General features: G+C 47.7%; 1 protein-coding gene across 3 annotated transcripts; it reads left to right on the top strand.

The window, feature by feature from the left end:
- The first annotated feature begins 38 nt into the window (after positions 1-38).
- On the top strand, positions 39-17,203 carry FKBP11 (FKBP prolyl isomerase 11). Of its 3 annotated transcripts, none has more exons than XM_003939109.4 (6): positions 39-12,256; positions 12,441-12,506; positions 12,905-12,992; positions 13,303-13,336; positions 13,710-13,780; positions 16,963-17,203. In XM_003939109.4, the coding sequence occupies exons 1-6, from the start codon at positions 12,131-12,133 to the stop codon at positions 17,178-17,180; spliced, it is 603 nt and encodes a 200-aa protein (XP_003939158.1). In that variant the 5' UTR covers positions 39-12,130; the 3' UTR covers positions 17,181-17,203. The 3 variants fall into 3 exon arrangements, with proteins under 3 accessions (XP_003939158.1, XP_074258694.1, XP_074258695.1); XM_074402593.1 differs by having other exon boundaries at positions 13,617-13,780; XM_074402594.1 differs by lacking the exon at positions 12,441-12,506 and having other exon boundaries at positions 13,617-13,780.
- The last annotated feature ends 99 nt before the right edge of the window (positions 17,204-17,302 follow it).

The raw sequence follows: 17,302 nt of genomic DNA, 5'->3' as shown, positions 1-17,302 counted from the left end.
CTCTACACTTCTTAGGGCTGAAGGGTGGCATTTATCTCTAGATGACTGTTCCCAAGGAGATGCCACTCTGCTCTGCCTTGTTATTGGGAAGGAGAGAGGAACCTACTCACTCTTAACAGCTTAGAGTGTTTAACTGATCCTCCCCCACCATCCTCAGATCTGTTCCTCTGGAGCTTGATGGGGAGGTGGGGATGGCAAGTCCAGGGTGTGTGTTAGGGACCCAGAGCATGGGAGAAGGGAGGAGAAGGCTTCAGATTTTCCATCTTCATTCTATTTTGTTATTAGGAGAAGGTGAGGCATGGATCAATCCTGTTCCTGCCTTCCAGTGCCCCCCACCCTTCTGATCTTGGGAGCTGGATGATTCATCTGTCCTTGGTCAGAAGTTTTCTCACCCTAGTAGTCCTGCTGGCCTGACTAGGGCTGACTGGGTGTTATAATGAGGAGCTGGGGAGTGGGGTGACATAGCTGACCTCAGTATCAGCCCCCCTCTTCTCTAACTCTTGTTTTCTAGTCCAGGATGTGCTAAAGGATGAAGATTTTAAATTGTTTCCAGGCCCTCAGATCATCCTTGCTGTCCCTTCACCCTCCATGTCCCTGCCCTCCTCACCCACTTCTCATAAATGGATCTGGGGGTTAGAGTGGAGGGAATAAAACCCTGAAGTGGTTGTCAGTGCTTGTGGGATGCAGTGGTCTTCCCCCCATTATTATGTAGTTCTTCAGAAGCTGCTGCTACTGTGTCTCTCTGTCTGCAGGGGGCACTTGTCCCTGAGGTCCTGGCCTGTGTCCTGACTTCTGGAGTTTCTGTGAAGACATGGCTGTCCTGTGGGTTCCTGTGTGTGCTGGCTGTGCCCTCAGCTCTGAGATAGCTGCCCATAACTTTCTGCTAAGGTCAGGGCCCAGGCCTCCCCCATCCCCCCACAGCATGGCTGAGAGACCACTTCCCAGTGGGGCTGTCCCAAGCCCCATTCCATGGGGCCTGGTTTCCAGACCACTTTTTTCTATAGCAGGCAGATCAATACCAGTAACCCCATCCAAGATTGAACTGTGAAAGAGAGGTTCCAGAGGTATCTTCCCTCAGTGTCAGTTCCTTAGTAATGTTTTACCCAGGATGCAGCAGGTGTGTGCAGGTATCTTGCTCTCTAGGTGAGTGTGTGTTCGTGCATGTGTGTGTGTGTGTGTGTGTGTGTGTGTGGTATGGTGTGTGTAGGGGTGTTAGAGGTTCTATTTGATTTAAAAATGTATTCATTCCCTTGACCCCACAGATGCTTCCCTCTGTACTTTTTATTTGCTCTATTTCCCATTGCCTCTCCCTCCTTGAACTCTTTCCTTTTCAACCTCAAGTCATTCACTGCTGTTGCCTGTTTGCCCTTTTCCATGTATGTATTTTTTCCAACTTAGGATTCTCCACTCTATCTTTGTGGTTCGTGAGGACTTTACCTCTTCTCCTGCCTCATTCCCTGTCTTTCTCTAGTTTGATGCCAGTCCTAAATAGGTTTTCTTCACTTCAGGCCACACCCCTCACCTTGTGTTTTAGGGCTCTAGGGACCAATCTGGGGCTGAAAGTGTTAAAAGGTTGCCTTGGGGCTGCCCCAGATCTGTCCAGCAGGGGGCAGTAAGTGACCTTGGTAGTATCCCTGGCTGCTAAGCCCTTGGCAGGGATGGTCCTTTCAACATTCCCATTCACTTAACAGCTCTTTTGGGATTGGGTGTTTCATTCCATTTCTGCCCACTCCCTTTCCTGCTCTCCTCTGGTAGGTTTAATTTTATGCTTTCCCTGATTCCGGCTTTCTACTTCCTGAGGACTCCCTCCTTCCCCCACCCCAAAGTTGTGGTGTTACAGTGGTAACTGCAGTTCTGAACTGGGTTTTCTCTTCTTTTTTCCTCCTCTGGAATGTAGACTGTATTATGTTTAAAAACTCACCTTCTCTATCCTTGCTCAAAATGTGGGATAACGCGATGACTGTGACCTTGGTTGGAAATTAAACTTGTTTTATGCAGCTTTGGAGCAGACCTTGATCCTTGCTGTGCAGCAGCCATGGGGCAGTGGTTCAGTGGTGAGGGTAGTTCTGTTTCTGGTCCTTCTCTCCATAGTACTCCTTTTTTCAGCAAAGGAGTAAAAGGCACACTTGATTGATAGAGAGTGGGGTTATGGAGGAAACTAGTCCCACTCTACACTGCTTATTTCTTCCCATCATATACCCCAGGGGGAGCCGAAATGAATTGGGCATCAGAGTGTGAGTGCTTTGTGACTTTCTTCCTCTAGTTCTGAAAGGTTTAAATCTGAAATTAGCCGTATTTATCACCTGTTGGTAGACTGTAGGGACTTCACTGGCTGAAGGGCCCTGAACTTGGGAAGCCCATATGCCTCTACTCTCAGATCTCGTCAGCTCTCTGCACATGAGGTGCTTCTAGTTTGAACAGAGACCTCTCACCAGTCTAGTTCTGGACTTTGGCAGTGAATAAGCATGAAGGATAAACGTCTGGGCAGTGTAATGGCCTTGATACTTCTTAGAACTGACAGCCCTGCATCAGCTCTACTTCAGGCATGTGGTTTTTCATTGTCAGGATGCCAAGCCTCATCCAGAGATCCCACAAATGTCTTGAGGAACAGACCTTTCCCATAAAGCTGCCATCCTCCCATCCCACTGCCACCACTATTCTGTTCCTTTCCTGCTACCAGTGTCTGGCTCCAGGCAAAGAAAGGGATGGTACCACCTTTAGGGTAGGTGAGGTCTGGGAAAGCCAGGCAAGCCTTTCCCACTCTTACTGTTGTCTTAAGCTTTGAGGACGGAGATCTTCCCGGCCTGCTATTGTGGGAAAGGGATAGGATTTAGGCATATAATAAGTTTGAGAGCCCCAAGTACCAGTGTTAAGCATATAATTTGTATTCAGTTATTTCCCTGCTGCCTCCCCAGCCAAGTTTCCTTTTCAACTCTTCTGTTATTAATAGGCCATCAACCTCAGGGACAAGTGCTTCTGCCATATGTAACTCTGAAACTACTCCAACCAGACATCTCTTATCAATCCCAACTTTGAACATTCCCCACCTACTCCTCAAGATCAGATGACACTTTCTTCCTTCTAGGCTCCTCTAAAGTTCTGCTTGGTGACAGGCTGCTGATAAGAATATCTTTCCCAAGTGTTTTAATTTCTATATTGGCAAATAGATACTTTTCAGAGCTACAACCTCTCATAAGATAAAGATAATGGAGAGGACTTTAGTTGAATGGTGGGCCAGTTGGGTGGGTCTTTGGACCCCTGAACAACTTGGAGAAGAGGATGAGCTATTCCTTTCTGTCCCTTAGTACTCAGTTTAGAATGCCAGGAAGGAGGTAGAGGGGAGCCCTCTCGTGGCAGTTGCTTAAACCTTCAGAGGAGATAAATGCTTAGCACCCAGCTCTTAGGACAAACAACAACCCCATCTTCCAGAACATGAATAGCGTTAGTCATGGACTGGCGAAAGACTTGGACCCAAGGTCCAATTCAGGATAATCTGGGCAAGGGAGCTTCCCAAATGAGTCTGTAGAAAGTCAGTGGAAGGGCTTAAGTTGGCCAAGGTTGGATGGAGGGCAAAACCCTCCACTTCATTCCAGAATATAGGGGCAGTGGCCGAGAATGAATGTATGCATGAGTTTCTCAGCTTTGAGGTAGAAGGTCTGAAGGCTCTGGGGATTCACTGCACACACCACTTCCAGTTCAAGCACCTAGGTTGGTTACAGCAGGAAGTTGACAAGTATGTATTAAGTGTATTCGATGTTTTTGGGCATCTGGGGATCCATTTCTGGGGTGCTCCGGAATCCCTTTGGGATATCTGTAATGTACCATGTTGGGTTGTGAGAGTTGGGGGACACCCATTCCATTGCCACTGCTTAGTGTGGGGAGTAGAGTCTTTGGGCGGCAGTCATATTACTAAGAAAAGTGTTGTGTTTTTGTTTTTGTTTTTTTTTGAGACACAGTCTCTGTCACCCAGACTGGAGTGCAGTGGTGTGATCTCGGCTCATGAAGTGGCATGATCTTGGCTTACTGCAACCTCTGCCTTCCGAGTTCAGGTGGTTCTTGTGCCTCAGCCTCCCCAGTAGCTGAGATTACAGTTACACACCACAACACCCAGCTAACTGTTTTTTGAGAGCGAGTCTCATTCTTACCCAAGCTAGAGTGCCATGGCGTGATCTCGGCTCACTGCAACCTCAGCGTCTCAGGTTCAAGCAATTCTCCTGCCTCAGCCTCCGGAGTAGCTGGAACTGTAGGCATGTGCCACCATGCCCAGTTGATTCTTGTATTTTTAGTAGAGATGGGGTTTTACCATGTTGGCCAGGCTGGTCTTAAACTCATGACCTCAAGTGATTTGCCCGCCTTGGCCTCCCAAAGTGCTGGGATTACAGGCACCAGCCACTGTGCCTGGCAGAAAAGCTGCTTCTCCAGTTCTGAAGAGTGCAAAGGTAGGAGAGCCAGAATCCAGTTCTCTCACTTTCTAACCCAGTAGCTGGAAAGAGAGTGTCATGCTGATCACTGGGGAGTGATGGGATCCGGATGCCTGCCTTCCTCTGCAAGATTTTCTGTCTAATTGGGTTTCCTGACTTTGATTGCTGGTATGGGTAAGAATGACTCTGAATTCCTGATAAAAGGGAAAAGCATCAGGACAGAGGAAACTGAATCATTTAGTAGGGTAAAGGGAGCAAAGCCACTTAAGGCAGTGGTTGGAGGTGTAGAAGAGAGGAGGTTGGGTTGGGACCATTCATTATCAAGGCTTGAAGGTGAGTGTCTGTTTGTATATCATGTTGGCTGTGAGTTACAGAACAGAGTATCTGGCCTCTAGTTGAGCACTTCTGGCTTCCGAGCTGAACATGGTGGAGGCTAGAGGACACTCAATCCAAAACCCTATCTATGCAGAGGACTGACCAGTTCTACCCATGTACCCTTTCTTCCCCCACGTTTCCTCAGAAACCAGGCATTTTGAGAGCTGTCTGGCAGTCCAGTTCAGGCAAAGCAGCAGGTTTGAGAATGGGGTTTTCCACCTGGCACCTGCTTCCTGCCCACCTCTACCTTCACCCCTCCATCCCGTAAATTGTTGAGGGGCCCCCCAGCACAGAATTGAGTAGAAGGACTTTTAAGGCTTGGAGGGCTTAGCTTGGGGCTCTAACCCATAGGGATTCTTTCTGAGTTCTGAAATATAGTAATAAAGGGCACTCTCTTAGCTTTAGGCTATAGATAGGAGATGGGGAATCTGTTCTTGTCTTTGCCAAATCTTGCATGGATGGGATGATACCTCCTTGGTTAGAACAGCCACAGGGAAGAGTGGAGGAAGGAGGTAACTGCTTCATTCTTGGATGAATGTGTGCATAAACGTATCTGAAAGAAAACATCTAGTCAGCTGGGATATGCATACCCTTGAAAATACACCACCAGACTAGGCACAGCGGCTTATGTCTATAATCTCAACACTTTGGATGGCTGAGGCAGGAGGATGGCTTGGGCCCAGAATTTGAGATCAGCCTGGGCAACATGATGATAGAGATGGAATTTCACTATGTTGCCCAGACTGGTTTTGAACTCCTGGGCTCAAGCAGTCCTCCAACCTCAGCCAAAGTGCTGGAATTATAGGCGTGAACCACTGTGCCCGGCCAAAAAAAAAAAAAAAAAAAGTTTTTAATTAGCTGGGCATGGTGGTATGTGCGTGTGGTGCCAGCTACTCAGGAGGCTGAGGCAGGAGGATTGCCTGAGAGGTTGAGGCTGCAGTAGCTGTGTTTGTGCCATTACACTGGTGACAGAGCCAAGACCCTGTCTCAAAAAAAAAATCAAATTTTAAACCCAGATTTTCATATGCTGACTTAGGCTGTTATTTTATTAACAATGTTTTATAAATAAACACTTAACATTTAAGCCGGGCACGGTGGCTCATGCCTGTAATCCCACCACTTTGGGAGGCAGAGGCAGGCGGATCACGAGGTCAGGAGTTTGAGAGCAGCCTGACCAACATGGTGAAACCCCATCTCTACTAAAAATACAAAAAATTAGCCCAGTGTGGTGGCATGCACCTGTAATCCTAGCTACTCAGGAGGCTAAGGGAGGACAATCACTTGAACCCAGGAGGCAGAGGTTGCAGTGAGCTGAGATTGCACCATTGCACTCCAGCCTGGGTGACAGAACGAGACTCTGTTTCAAAACAAAAAAAAATTTTTTTTAAGTAGTATTCTGCTTACCGTCTGGCACATAATGGGCATGCAACTTTGATGAACAAATGGATGAATTAAGAAACAACATTGTCTTTAACCAAGCTGGGCGTGGTAGATGCCCCATGAGTCCTGGAAGCTGGGGGGACTAGGTAGGGTTTTTCTTACTCACTGACAGAGACACCTTTGAGGGTGGAGACTTTTCTAAGAACGGTTCTGTGATCTCTAGCCATGGTTGGGCCGACTCTCCTACCTTTCCAAGAATCATGTCACCTTTCTCTGTTGTTTAGATTTCTTCTAACTTGATCCAAGGAAAAAGCTCCTTTTCTGGTCCCTCCAGGGTGCAGGTGGGCTTGTGCTGCCTGTGAGTGGATATTGTCTTTAATAGTTTTGCCCTTTCCATTTCTACTACCACCCTCTCCTACTCTACTCCTCTTCCCCTTTGGGTTCCTGAACACAGCCTCAGACCTGGATAAGACAATAGCCTTCCACTTTCATGACACTGTTCCAGTCTGCTGATGCATCAGTACAGTATGCTGTGTCACCCTTTTGCTTAGAAACTATCAATGTGTTCCCACTGCCTTAGTCTGACATTCAAGGTTCTCCACAACTAGCCCTTAATTCCCTCTCTAACCACCTTCCTCTAGTCTCTGGCCAAATCCCTTACTTGAGCCAAATTGGTCCATTCATTTTTCCCAAACATCTGGCCCTCTGCCTTTACCTCCTTTCTCACTTGTTTAAAAATCTCACTCCAAGATGTAGCTCAAGTTTCACCTCTTCCATAAAGCTGCCTGTGCCCTCTGCAACCACAAGGACTTTCATAGTTTTTTCCCACTCTGCCTCCTTGAGGTCTGTTAGCACAACTCATTTAACACCTCCCACTCATTCCTTTGTATCGCTGTATATCTTGTTCATTCGTTTAATATTTAACTTAAAAATTTATAACCTGAGAAGTAACATCTGAACAGGAAAATTATTTTTATAACCAAAGTAATAAATATACAGAGCAACATGTGGGACATTCCCCTCTACTCTTTGCACTCCCATCCCCACATGTAACCATCCTGAGCTATTTGATGTGCATCCTTCTAGTTCCTTTTCTAAATGTATGTACTGATACGTGTTTGGGGAGGGGTTAAAATATAAATGGGCTCATATCACATCTGTTATTCTGCTATTTGCTTTTTTACTTAGGGTATATACATTTGCCTTAGAGATTTTCTACATTAGTATAATTAGATCTCCTTTTAATGGCTTCTTAGTATTTCATAGTATAATTTCTTCAAAATAAGACATACTGTCTAAAATCTATTATTTGGAGGGTATCGTGTAGCTAGTACCTAGCTCCAGACATGATTGCAACCTTGACCTTGCCATCAGTTAGCTGGCTCTTTGGGGGACATAGGAAGGGAGGAATGGGGCATACACAAATAACTGCAACAAAAGGAAAAATATGTTGTCCACAAGTATATGCCCGGGGCTCAGAAATAAGGAAAGTCACTCCTAGCTAAGAGAATCGGGACTTCACAGAGGAGGTGATATTTGAGCTTAGCCTGGAGGAAACTTGACAGGTAAAGAAAGCCTATGAGTTCAGGCACAGAGATGAAAACACAAGATGTAGGTTTGTATGATGCCAGACCACAGTCCATGAGCAGGAAGGGGATTTAGCTCAATCATTTACAGAGCATTAATATGTCAGACACAATACTAGCAATGAAGATTTAGAAACGAGAAACATGAGGTTTCTGTCTCTCAAAGGCATTCAGTTTTATAAAAGCCAAGTTTGGAAAAGCGGATTAGGGCTGGAGGACAAACTTTCAGCTGGGATGTCAGTGAGTCGGAATTTTATTCATGTGAGCAATGTGAAGCCATGGTAGGCTTTTTAGTGGGCAGGTGATGGGACTGAAACTGTAGATAGCAACAGTGTATACAATGGTCCAAAATAGGGAGAGGCTAGGGATGAGGGGCTTATTTTTTTAGACAAAGTCTCTCTCTGTCACCTGGGCTGGAGTACAGCAGTGTGATCATAGCTTACTGCAGCCTCCACTTCCTGGGCTCAAGCAATTCTCCCACGTTAGCCTTCTGAGTAGTTAGGATCACAGGTGCATGCCACCACACCCAGCTAATTGTTAAATTATTTGTAGAGATGCGGCCTTGCAATATTGCCCAGGCTGGTCTTGAACTCCTGGCCTCAAGCAGTCCTCCTGCCTTAGCCTCCCCAAAAATGATGGGATTACAGGGGTGAGCCACCATGCCTGGACTTTTCTTAAACAAGATAGACATTTATTTCTGCCTTAGTTAAAAGGTGTCTGGGGCCATGCATGATGGCTCACCCCTGTAATCCCAACACTTTGGGAGGCTGAGGCGAGTGGATCACCTGAGGTCGGGAGTTCAACACCAGCTTGGCCAACATGGTGAAACCCCATCTCTATTAAAAATACAAAATTAGCCTGGTGTGGTAGCGCACACCTGTAGTCCCAGCTACTTTGGATGCTGAGACAGGAGAATTGCCTGAACCCGGGAGGCGGAGGCTGCCGTGAGTGGAGATCACACCACTGCACTCCAGCCTGAGCAAGACAGAGTGAGATTCTGTCATAAACAAACAAAAATTAACCAGATATGCTCATTTGAACCCAGGAGGTGGAGGTTGCAGTGAGGCGAGATCATACCACTGCACTCCAGCCTGGGGAACAGGGGGAGACTTAGAAAAAGAAAAAATGGTGAGCTTGGTCTGGTGGCTGATGCCTATAATCCCAGCACTTTAGGAAGTGGGCAGATCATTTGAGTCTAGGAGTTCAAGACCAGCCTGGGGAATATGGCAAAACTCCATCTCTACAAAAACACCTATTAGCCGGGTATGGTGGCATGCACCTGTGGTCCTAGCTACTCAGGAGGCTGAGGCAGGAGGGATCACTTGAGGCCAGAAGGTGGATGTTGCAGTGAGCCAAGATCGTGCCACTACACTCCAGCCTGAATGACAGAGTGAGACACCCATCTAAAGAAAAAAGTGGCGGCTGGTTCGAAGATAGGCATCTCAGTTATTCACCGCCAGTTACAGATCGAGCTACTCTTTCCCCCTTCCCACTGCTATACTTGACTCATCTTTTTTTCCCCCCCTCACAAAGAATGGGGCTTCAAATACAACTAAAAAATAAAGGTGTCTGGTAGGCCAGGGGCCGTGGCTCATGCCTGTAATCCCAGCATGTTAGGAGGAAGAGGCAGGTTGATTATGAGGTCAGGAGATCGAGACGATCCTGGCTAACACAGTGAAACCCCGTCTCTACTAAAAATACAAAAAAAAAAAAAAAAAAAAAAAAAAAAAAAAAAAACCAGGTGTGGTGGCACGCACCTATAGTTGCAGCTACTCAGGAGGCTGAGGCAGAAGAATTGCTTGAACCCGGGAGGTAGAGGTTGTGGTGAGCCAAGATCGTGCCACTACACTCCAGCCTGGGCAACAGAGCCAGACTTCATCGTAGGTAGGTAGGTAGGTGGGTGGGTGGATGGATGGATGGATGGATGGATGGATGGATGGATAAATAGATTAGATAGATAGATAGATAGATAGATAGATAGATAGATAGATAGATAGATAGATAGATAGATAGATAGATTAAATACAGATAGACTAGATAGATAGATAGATAGATAAATAGATAGATGGATGGATGAGTCTGGTGGAACGCAATCCAGAGCTGGCATAGTGGCTCTCCAGTTAGCAAGGACTTAGGCTTCGTGCTTCACCATCCTAGCATGCAGCCTCCATCCTCTTGGTCATCTCATGGTCCAGGTATGGCTTCTAGAACTTAATTCATCTCATCTACATTCCAGATAGCAGACAGAAGGAAGGAAAGGTGATTGGGGAGAGGGAGAGGAGCACAGAAGGACCCTTTCTAGCTGTTAACTCTTTAAAGGGCCTTCTTGGAAGTCAAAGACAATACTTGGAATACTACTTTTTTTGTTGTTGTTGAAATACTTCTGTTTATGTTCTCTTGGCCAGAACTTAGTCAGTTGGCCATATCCAGCTTTAAGGGAGACTTGGATATGTAGTTTTGTGGGTTTTTTGTTTAACTTAAACTTGATACGTAATTCAAAAACAGTGAAATGCACAGATCTTAAGTATACAGTTTGGTAAGTTCTGCCAAATCCATACACCCATATAACCCACATACCTCTCAACATGTAGAATATTTCATCACCCCTAGAAATTCCCTCCTGCTGAGGGGACTTTAAAAAAAAATTGCAAAAGATAATGAAGGCTTCTTATCCTGAGGTGGGAGGGTTATAGATACGGGAATGGAAGGGAAGAGCTGGAGAGACTGTGGAAGGAGAACCCAAAGTAGACCCATTGGATGTGGGAGATGAGAGAAGAATGAATGCTGGTAGCAGAGCCACTAACAGAAACAAGAGATAGGGAGGAAGTCTAGGTTGTTACAGATGGGATGGAAGGAAAAGGAATGAGTACAGTTAAGACCACTGGCCGGGTGCGGTGACTTACGCCTGCAATCCCAACACTTTGAGAGACCAAGGCAGATGGATCATGAGGTCAGAAGTTTGAGAGCAGCCTGGCCAACGTGGCGAAACCCTGTCTCTACTAAAAATACAAAAATTAGCCTGGTGTGATGGCAGGTGCCTGTAATCCCAGCTACTCAGGAGGCTGAGGCAGGAGAATCACTTGAACCCAGGAGGCGTAGGTTGCAGTGAGCCGAGATTTTGCCATTGCACTCCAGCCTGGGCAACAAGAGCAAGACACTGTCACACACACACACACATACACACACACACACAAACACACACAAACTCTTCTAAAAAGTGAAATCTGGCTGGGCATGGTGGCTCACACCTGTAATCCCAGCACTTTGGGAGGCCGAGGTGGGTGGATCACCTGAGATCAGGAGTTTGAGACCAGCCTGGCCAACATGGGAAGACCCCATCTCTACTAAAAATAGAAAAATTATCCAGGCATGGTGGTGGACACCTGTAATCACAGCTACTTGGGAGGCTGAGGCAGGAGAATCGCTTAAACCCAGGAGACAAGGGTTGCAGTGAGTGGAGATTACACCACTACACTCCAGCCTGGGTAACAGAACAAGACTCTGTCTCAAAAAAAAAAAAAAAAAAAAAAAAAAAAAAAAAAAAAAAAGGGAAGTATTTACACAAACATAAAGGGGTTACATGTGATGTCCTTTTGAAAAGTTTGTTGAAAGGAAAAAGGAAATGGTAGCAACAGAGGAAAATATCAAGGATTTACCCAGTTCTTACAGGAAAACAGCCTCTTGCTCTTTTCAGCTAGCTTTTCAAAGGACAGGGATAGGACAGCTCCCTGCCCTCTTTTGGATATTTGGATCTATTAACCTCCAGAAATTTAAGCCGAAGTAGTTGGAGGTGGGAGAGGAATGAGGAATTCCTCCCTTCGACAACTGCCTGGGTTGAGTCTGCTAGCTGGAAACTGCCAGGATAGCAGCAAGGAGACATAAGAGGAAAGAGCAGACAGCAACCACGTTGGACTCAGGCAGTCATGGGTTTGAATCCTGTGTCTGTCACCACCTAGCCTGATGACATTGGGCATATCCTGAGCACCCTGTGCCTTATCTGTAAAATGGAAACAATTATGCCGACTTTTCAGGGTGGTTTTGAGAATTAGAGACTAGCTCCTGACACACAGTAGGTAATCGTAAATGGGTGACATTATGTGGCCCAACCCCTCGTTATGGGACAGAACGTCTAACGGATGGGTCAGAACCTGCGCCCTCCGGATCTTAGAGGATACATAGGGCTCCCGCGGCCTCCTCCCTCTCGGAGGTGGGGACAAGGTGGAGGAAGGGCTGCAGGAGGAGGAGCTCAAGCATCACGACCCGCCCTGCCCCGTCCAGTCTGGCCTGGGCGCCGCGGGAACGCTGTCCTAGCCGCCGCCACCCGAACAGCCTGTCCTGGTGCCCCGGCTCCCTGCCCCGCGCCCAGTCATGACCCTGCGCCGGTTACTCCTCCCTCTCCATATGCTGCTGCTGCTGCTCAGTGCGGCGGCGTGCGGGACTGCGACTGGGTTCGAAACCGAAAGCCCCGTCCGGACCCTCCAAGTGGAGACCCTGGTGAGGAGATAGGCCCGGCCCTCAGCCCGGTGGGCCGAGCCTTGTTGGGTAATACTGGGGTCTCAACCAACCTGGGAACCGGGAGGAGAGTAAGTGCGGGAACTGAGTTGGGGGTGGTGCCGGGTCTAGGGGCGAGAACGGGATCTTTGGAGGAGTATCCGTGACCCCTGTAGTCCGATCGTAGGTCGAGCCCCCCGAACCATGTGCGGAGCCCGCTGCTTTTGGAGACACGCTTCACATACACTACACGGTGAGGTGTCTGGGGGGTCGGGGCGGGGCCTCGGAGGGGGCGGCGCCCTGCTGAAACACGTCAGCTTTGGCTTGGACACGTGGCAAGCGGCTCGGGAGAAGAAACTCGGGGCTCTCGGGTCGTCCAGCACGTGGCGAGGGGAGAGGCGTTGCTCTTCTATACCTCTTTCCCCTCCTTGTTTTTTTTGCCAGTTCCTACCTGGCACTGAGAAGTGCAGGGTGGAGAGATCTCCGAGAAGCGCCAGCCCTCTGGGGCTTCCTGTTCCTTACCGCAGTTAAGGGGAACGCTAGGCTGCCCGTCTAAGTGGGCTGCCGCCTCCCAGCGGTCCAGGTGTGTGTTGCGCGCCCGCTGAGAGGGAGAGGTGCTAGGTGTATGCTCTTGATACTCTTTCCCCCCAGGGCAGCTTGGTAGATGGACGTATTATTGACACCTCCCTGACCAGAGACCCTCTGGTTATAGAACTTGGCCAAAAGCAGGTGATTCCAGGTATGTGACCTGTGCCTCCCATTTCACCTCTTCTGAACATAAGCCCGTTCTTAGCCTCTTCAGCCTCAAAGCTGCCCTGGAAATCACCCCCCTGGAATGAGTAAGACCCTAGGGCTCTACCAACCAGTTACCTCCTGAAGTTCAAACCTCACTTCGAATACTCCACTTGTTCCATACCCCGTTGGAAGCTAGGGATTTAAGAAGTGGGGGAAAGGTCAATTGAGGATGGAGGAGGAAGACTTTGATCTTTATGTTGTGGGATTTGGGGAAGGTGGATAGCTTCCAGTTCAGTTGTGTCTTCTTCCTCAAGGTCTGGAGCAGAGTCTTCTAGACATGTGTGTGGGGTGAGTATTTGCACAAGGGTGGGCCTGGGTACCCCCTTTGCATGGGTAGAGGCTTCCTCTGCCATCCCTGCTTCTTAAGAAGCAGGAGAATGTGGGATAAAGGACCCTGCTTCCCACTAGACAGGTCTAGGTCAGTGGGACCCCTGAGGGCATCCAAAGCCTCTGTGCCTCTTGCACTGTTGCTTTTGTTGGAGGAGTTGAGGTACGTGGGGAGATGGACACCTTTGCTGGCCAGCCTGTTTGGTGTTCAGGTGGAAAAGTTTGTGTTCTGGGTGTGAAGATCCAAGGAGTTTTGCTGGAGGAGCTTCAGCTGGACTGAGGTTACTGGCCCACCCTTCCTGCCTCTGGCTGTGACTGACATTCCTTCCCTCAGAGAGAAGCGAAGGGCAGTCATTCCTTCTCACTTGGCCTATGGAAAACGGGGATTTCCACCATCTGTCCCAGGTAATCTGACAAGGCCTCTGTCTTAGGCCATCAAAATACCCAGTCCCTAAGAGCTATAAGGAGCTACATACTTTGAAGCTTGAGAAGGCCCAGACCAAGTTTGTTTAGACTGCTGGGGCCTTCATCTGCAGGGCCACTTCTTTTCCTCCTCATATCACCAATGGGGTCTAAAGACAACCTGATGAGGCCATCTGGTGTGACCTCCAGCAGCCAGTAACTTGTTAGGGAGGAGAACTGTTTGTGCCACTTGGGTCTGCTGCCTGTGCCACTACCTTTCCCAGAACACTGGACTTCTTTCCTGCCCTTTTTCTACAACTCTACGCTGTGTCACCTGTGCAGCCACCCCCCTCCTTCCTTTCAGCTTCTATCCGGGAAGAGATAGTAAAAATAATCACAGTCAAGTAATTCAAAACAAAACAAAAAGCAACTTTTTTCTTTTAAGACGGGGTTTCACCATGTTGGTCAGGCTGGCCTTGAACTCCCAACCTCAGGTAATCTGCCCGCTTTGGCCTCCAAAGTGCTTGGATTCTAGGCCTGAGCCACCATGCCTGGCCAACTTTTTTCTTTTTTTAAATTTTTTTTTTTTGAGACAGAGTCTTGCTCTGTCGACAGGCTGGAGTGCAGTGCTGCCATCTCGGCTCATTGCAACCTCTGACTCCCTGGTTCAAGCAATTCTCCTGTCTCTTAGCCTCCCAAGTAGCTGGTATTACAGGCACGTGCCACCACGCCCAGCTAATTTTTGTATTTTAGTAGAGTCGGGGTTTCACCATGTTAGCCTGGATGGTCTCAATCTCCTGACCTCATGATCCGCCCTGCCCTGGCCTCCCAAAGTGCTGGGATTACAGGCATGAGCCACCTTACCTGGCCACAAAAAGCAACTTTTTAAAGCCAAATCTCCCCCTTAATTGTAAAAGCCATCATAGGTCACTGCTGATGTTTATTTTTGAACAGTTGAGACGGACATTTTTCCCAAGATGCATATCTATCTTTTGCTTTCAGTTCTAACAAATGTTCTATTAGCTAAAATGTTTCGTACGCCACAGAGTATTGAGATCGTAATACTTGGCTGGGCACAGTGGCTCACGCCTGTAATCCCAGCATTTTGGGAGGCCGAGGTGTGTGGATCATGCCATCAAGAGTTTGAGACCAGCCTGGCCAAGAGAGTGAAATCCTATCTCTGAAAAAAGGAAAAAAAAAAAAAAAAAGATTGTAATCTTTTTTTTTTTTTTTTTTTTTTTAATGTGTGTGATGGATTATAGAGATCATAATTCTTAACCTAGTTCCAGCTTAGGGGAAGGTCTGGAAGGAGGGTAGAGGGACCAAGGAGAAACTCTTTTATCCAAAGCCCTATTACCTCCCCATCCCCAGTGCTGCCTATTTGCGCCTCTTCTGCCCACTCAGTTCTGTTCCACTCGCCCCTTTACTTTTTTTTTTTTTTTTTGGAGACGGAGTCCTGCTCTGTTGCTGGGCTGGAGTGCAGTGGCATGATCCTGGCTCATTGCAACCTCTGTTTTCCAGTTTCAAGCAATTCTCCTGCCTCAGCCACCTGAGTAGCTGGGACTACAGGCATACACCACAATGCCTGGCTAATTTTTTTCGTATTTTTGGTAGAGACAGTGTTTCACCACGTTGGCCAGGATGGTCTCAATCTCTTGACCTTGTTATCCCCTGTCTCAGCCTCCCAAAGTGTTGGGATTACAGGCGTGAGCCACCGCACCCAGCCCCTTTTATTTCTTGTTTTTTTGGTTTGTTTTTTTTTTTTTTTTTTTTTTTGAGACGGAGTTTCGCTCTTGTTACCCAGGCTGGAGTGCAATGGCACGATCTCGGCTCACCGCAACCTCCGCCTCCTGGGTTCAGGCAATTCTCCTGCCTCAGCCTCCCGAGTAGCTGGGATTATAGGCACGCGCCACCATGCCCAGCTAATTTTTTGTATCTTTAGTAGAGACGGGGTTTCACCATGTTGACCAGGTTGGTCTCAATCTCTCGACCTTGTGATCCACCCACCTCGGCCTCCCAAAGTGCTGGGATTACAGGCTTGAGCCACCGCGCCCGGCCCCTTTTATTTCTTAAGCAGCATCCTCATCCTTCTTCCTCTTCACCTCTTTTTTTTTTTTTTGAGACGGAATTTCGCTCTTGTTACCCAGGCTGGAGTGCAATGGTGCGATCTCGGCTCACCGCAACCTCCGCCTCCTGGGTTCAGGCAATTCTCCTGCCTCAGCCTCCTGAGTAGCTGGGATTACAGGCACGCGCCACCATGCCCAGCTAATTTTTTGTATTTTTAGTAGAGGTGGGGTTTCACCATGTTGACCAGGTTGGTCTCGATCTCTTGACCTGGTGATCCACCCGTATTGGCCTCCCAAAGTGCTGGGATTACAGGCTTGAGCCACCGCGCCCGGCCTCCTCGTCACCTCTTATGTTGAAACTCCTGTTTTCTCATAATCAATCACACTGAATGTGCTTATTAATTTTTTTTTTTTTTTTTTTTTTTTGAGACGGAGTTTTGCTCTTGTTACCCAGGCTGGAGTGCAATGGCGCGATCTCGGCTCACCGCAACCTCCACCTCCTGGGTTCAGGCAGTTCTCCTGCCTCAGCCTCCTGAGTAGCTGGGATTACAGGCACGTGCCACCATGCCCAGCTAATTTTTTGTATTTTTAGTAGAGACGGGGTTTCACCATGTTGACCAGGATGGTCTCGATCTCTCGACCTCGTGATCCACCCGCCTCGGCCTCCCAAAGTGCTGGGATTACAGGCTTGAGCCATCGCGCCCAGCTGCTTATTAATTTTTAAAAGTCTAGTTTCAATCCATTTAATTGCAGCCCTGCAAAGATTCTATCCATGTGGTTTTTTGGAAATAGGATAAGTTAGTAGTTAGTATAGTGAGTTCTCCCACTTACAAATGGAAGAGAGCCTGCACATTTCATATTCACAGAAAGTTTTCCTGCATTCAAAGACTTGTCACTGAACCCAAGCCACATGTGTAGTTGGAGTCAACACGACTATCACTAGACTCTGCTCATAATCCTTCTCTACCCTTGTCTAAGGGAATTCAACCCCACATTTAAATCTTGCCAGCTTCATAGTTGTTGGCTTTGCTGTGGCCTACCCTCCCTATTTTCATTCAGATTCAACCCTGGACAAAATGCATTCAGAGTCTAACCCTCTCCATCCCTCTGCCTCTCCAGCGGATGCAGTGGTGCAGTATGACGTGGAGCTGATAGCACTGATCCGAGCCAACTACTGGCTAAAGCTGGTGAAGGGCATTTTACCTCTAGTAGGGATGGCTATGGTGCCAGCCCTCCTGGGCCTCATTGGGTATCACCTATACAGAAAGGCCAGCAGACCGAAAGTCTCCAAAAAGAAGCTCAAGGAAGAGAAACGAAACAAGAGCAAAAAGAAATAATAAATAATACATTTAAAAAAAAACTTCTTTGCATTCTTCATCTGATACTTTGAGACTGCCTTTGAAAGTGGGAATGAGGTAAAGGGCTGAGGAAAAAGGCATTCTCAGTTGCATCTTGCCTG

This window comes from Saimiri boliviensis, chromosome 7, assembly GCF_048565385.1.
Source record: "Saimiri boliviensis isolate mSaiBol1 chromosome 7, mSaiBol1.pri, whole genome shotgun sequence".
Taxonomy (NCBI): Eukaryota; Metazoa; Chordata; class Mammalia; order Primates; family Cebidae; genus Saimiri; species Saimiri boliviensis.
Note: the sequence above shows the minus strand (reverse complement) of the source record. Positions and strands in the feature narration are given on the sequence as shown.

Excerpts from the sequence above, each read along its gene's own strand:
- FKBP11 (XM_074402593.1), top strand. The coding sequence starts at position 12,131 with ATGACCCTGCGCCGGTTACTCCTCCCTCTCCATATGCTGCTGCTGCTG. Across the intron at positions 12,257-12,440 it reads CCCTCCAAGTGGAGACCCTG|GTCGAGCCCCCCGAACCATG; the intron begins GTGAGGAGATAG and ends GTCCGATCGTAG. Across the intron at positions 12,993-13,302 it reads CCAAAAGCAGGTGATTCCAG|GTCTGGAGCAGAGTCTTCTA; the intron begins GTATGTGACCTG and ends TTCTTCCTCAAG.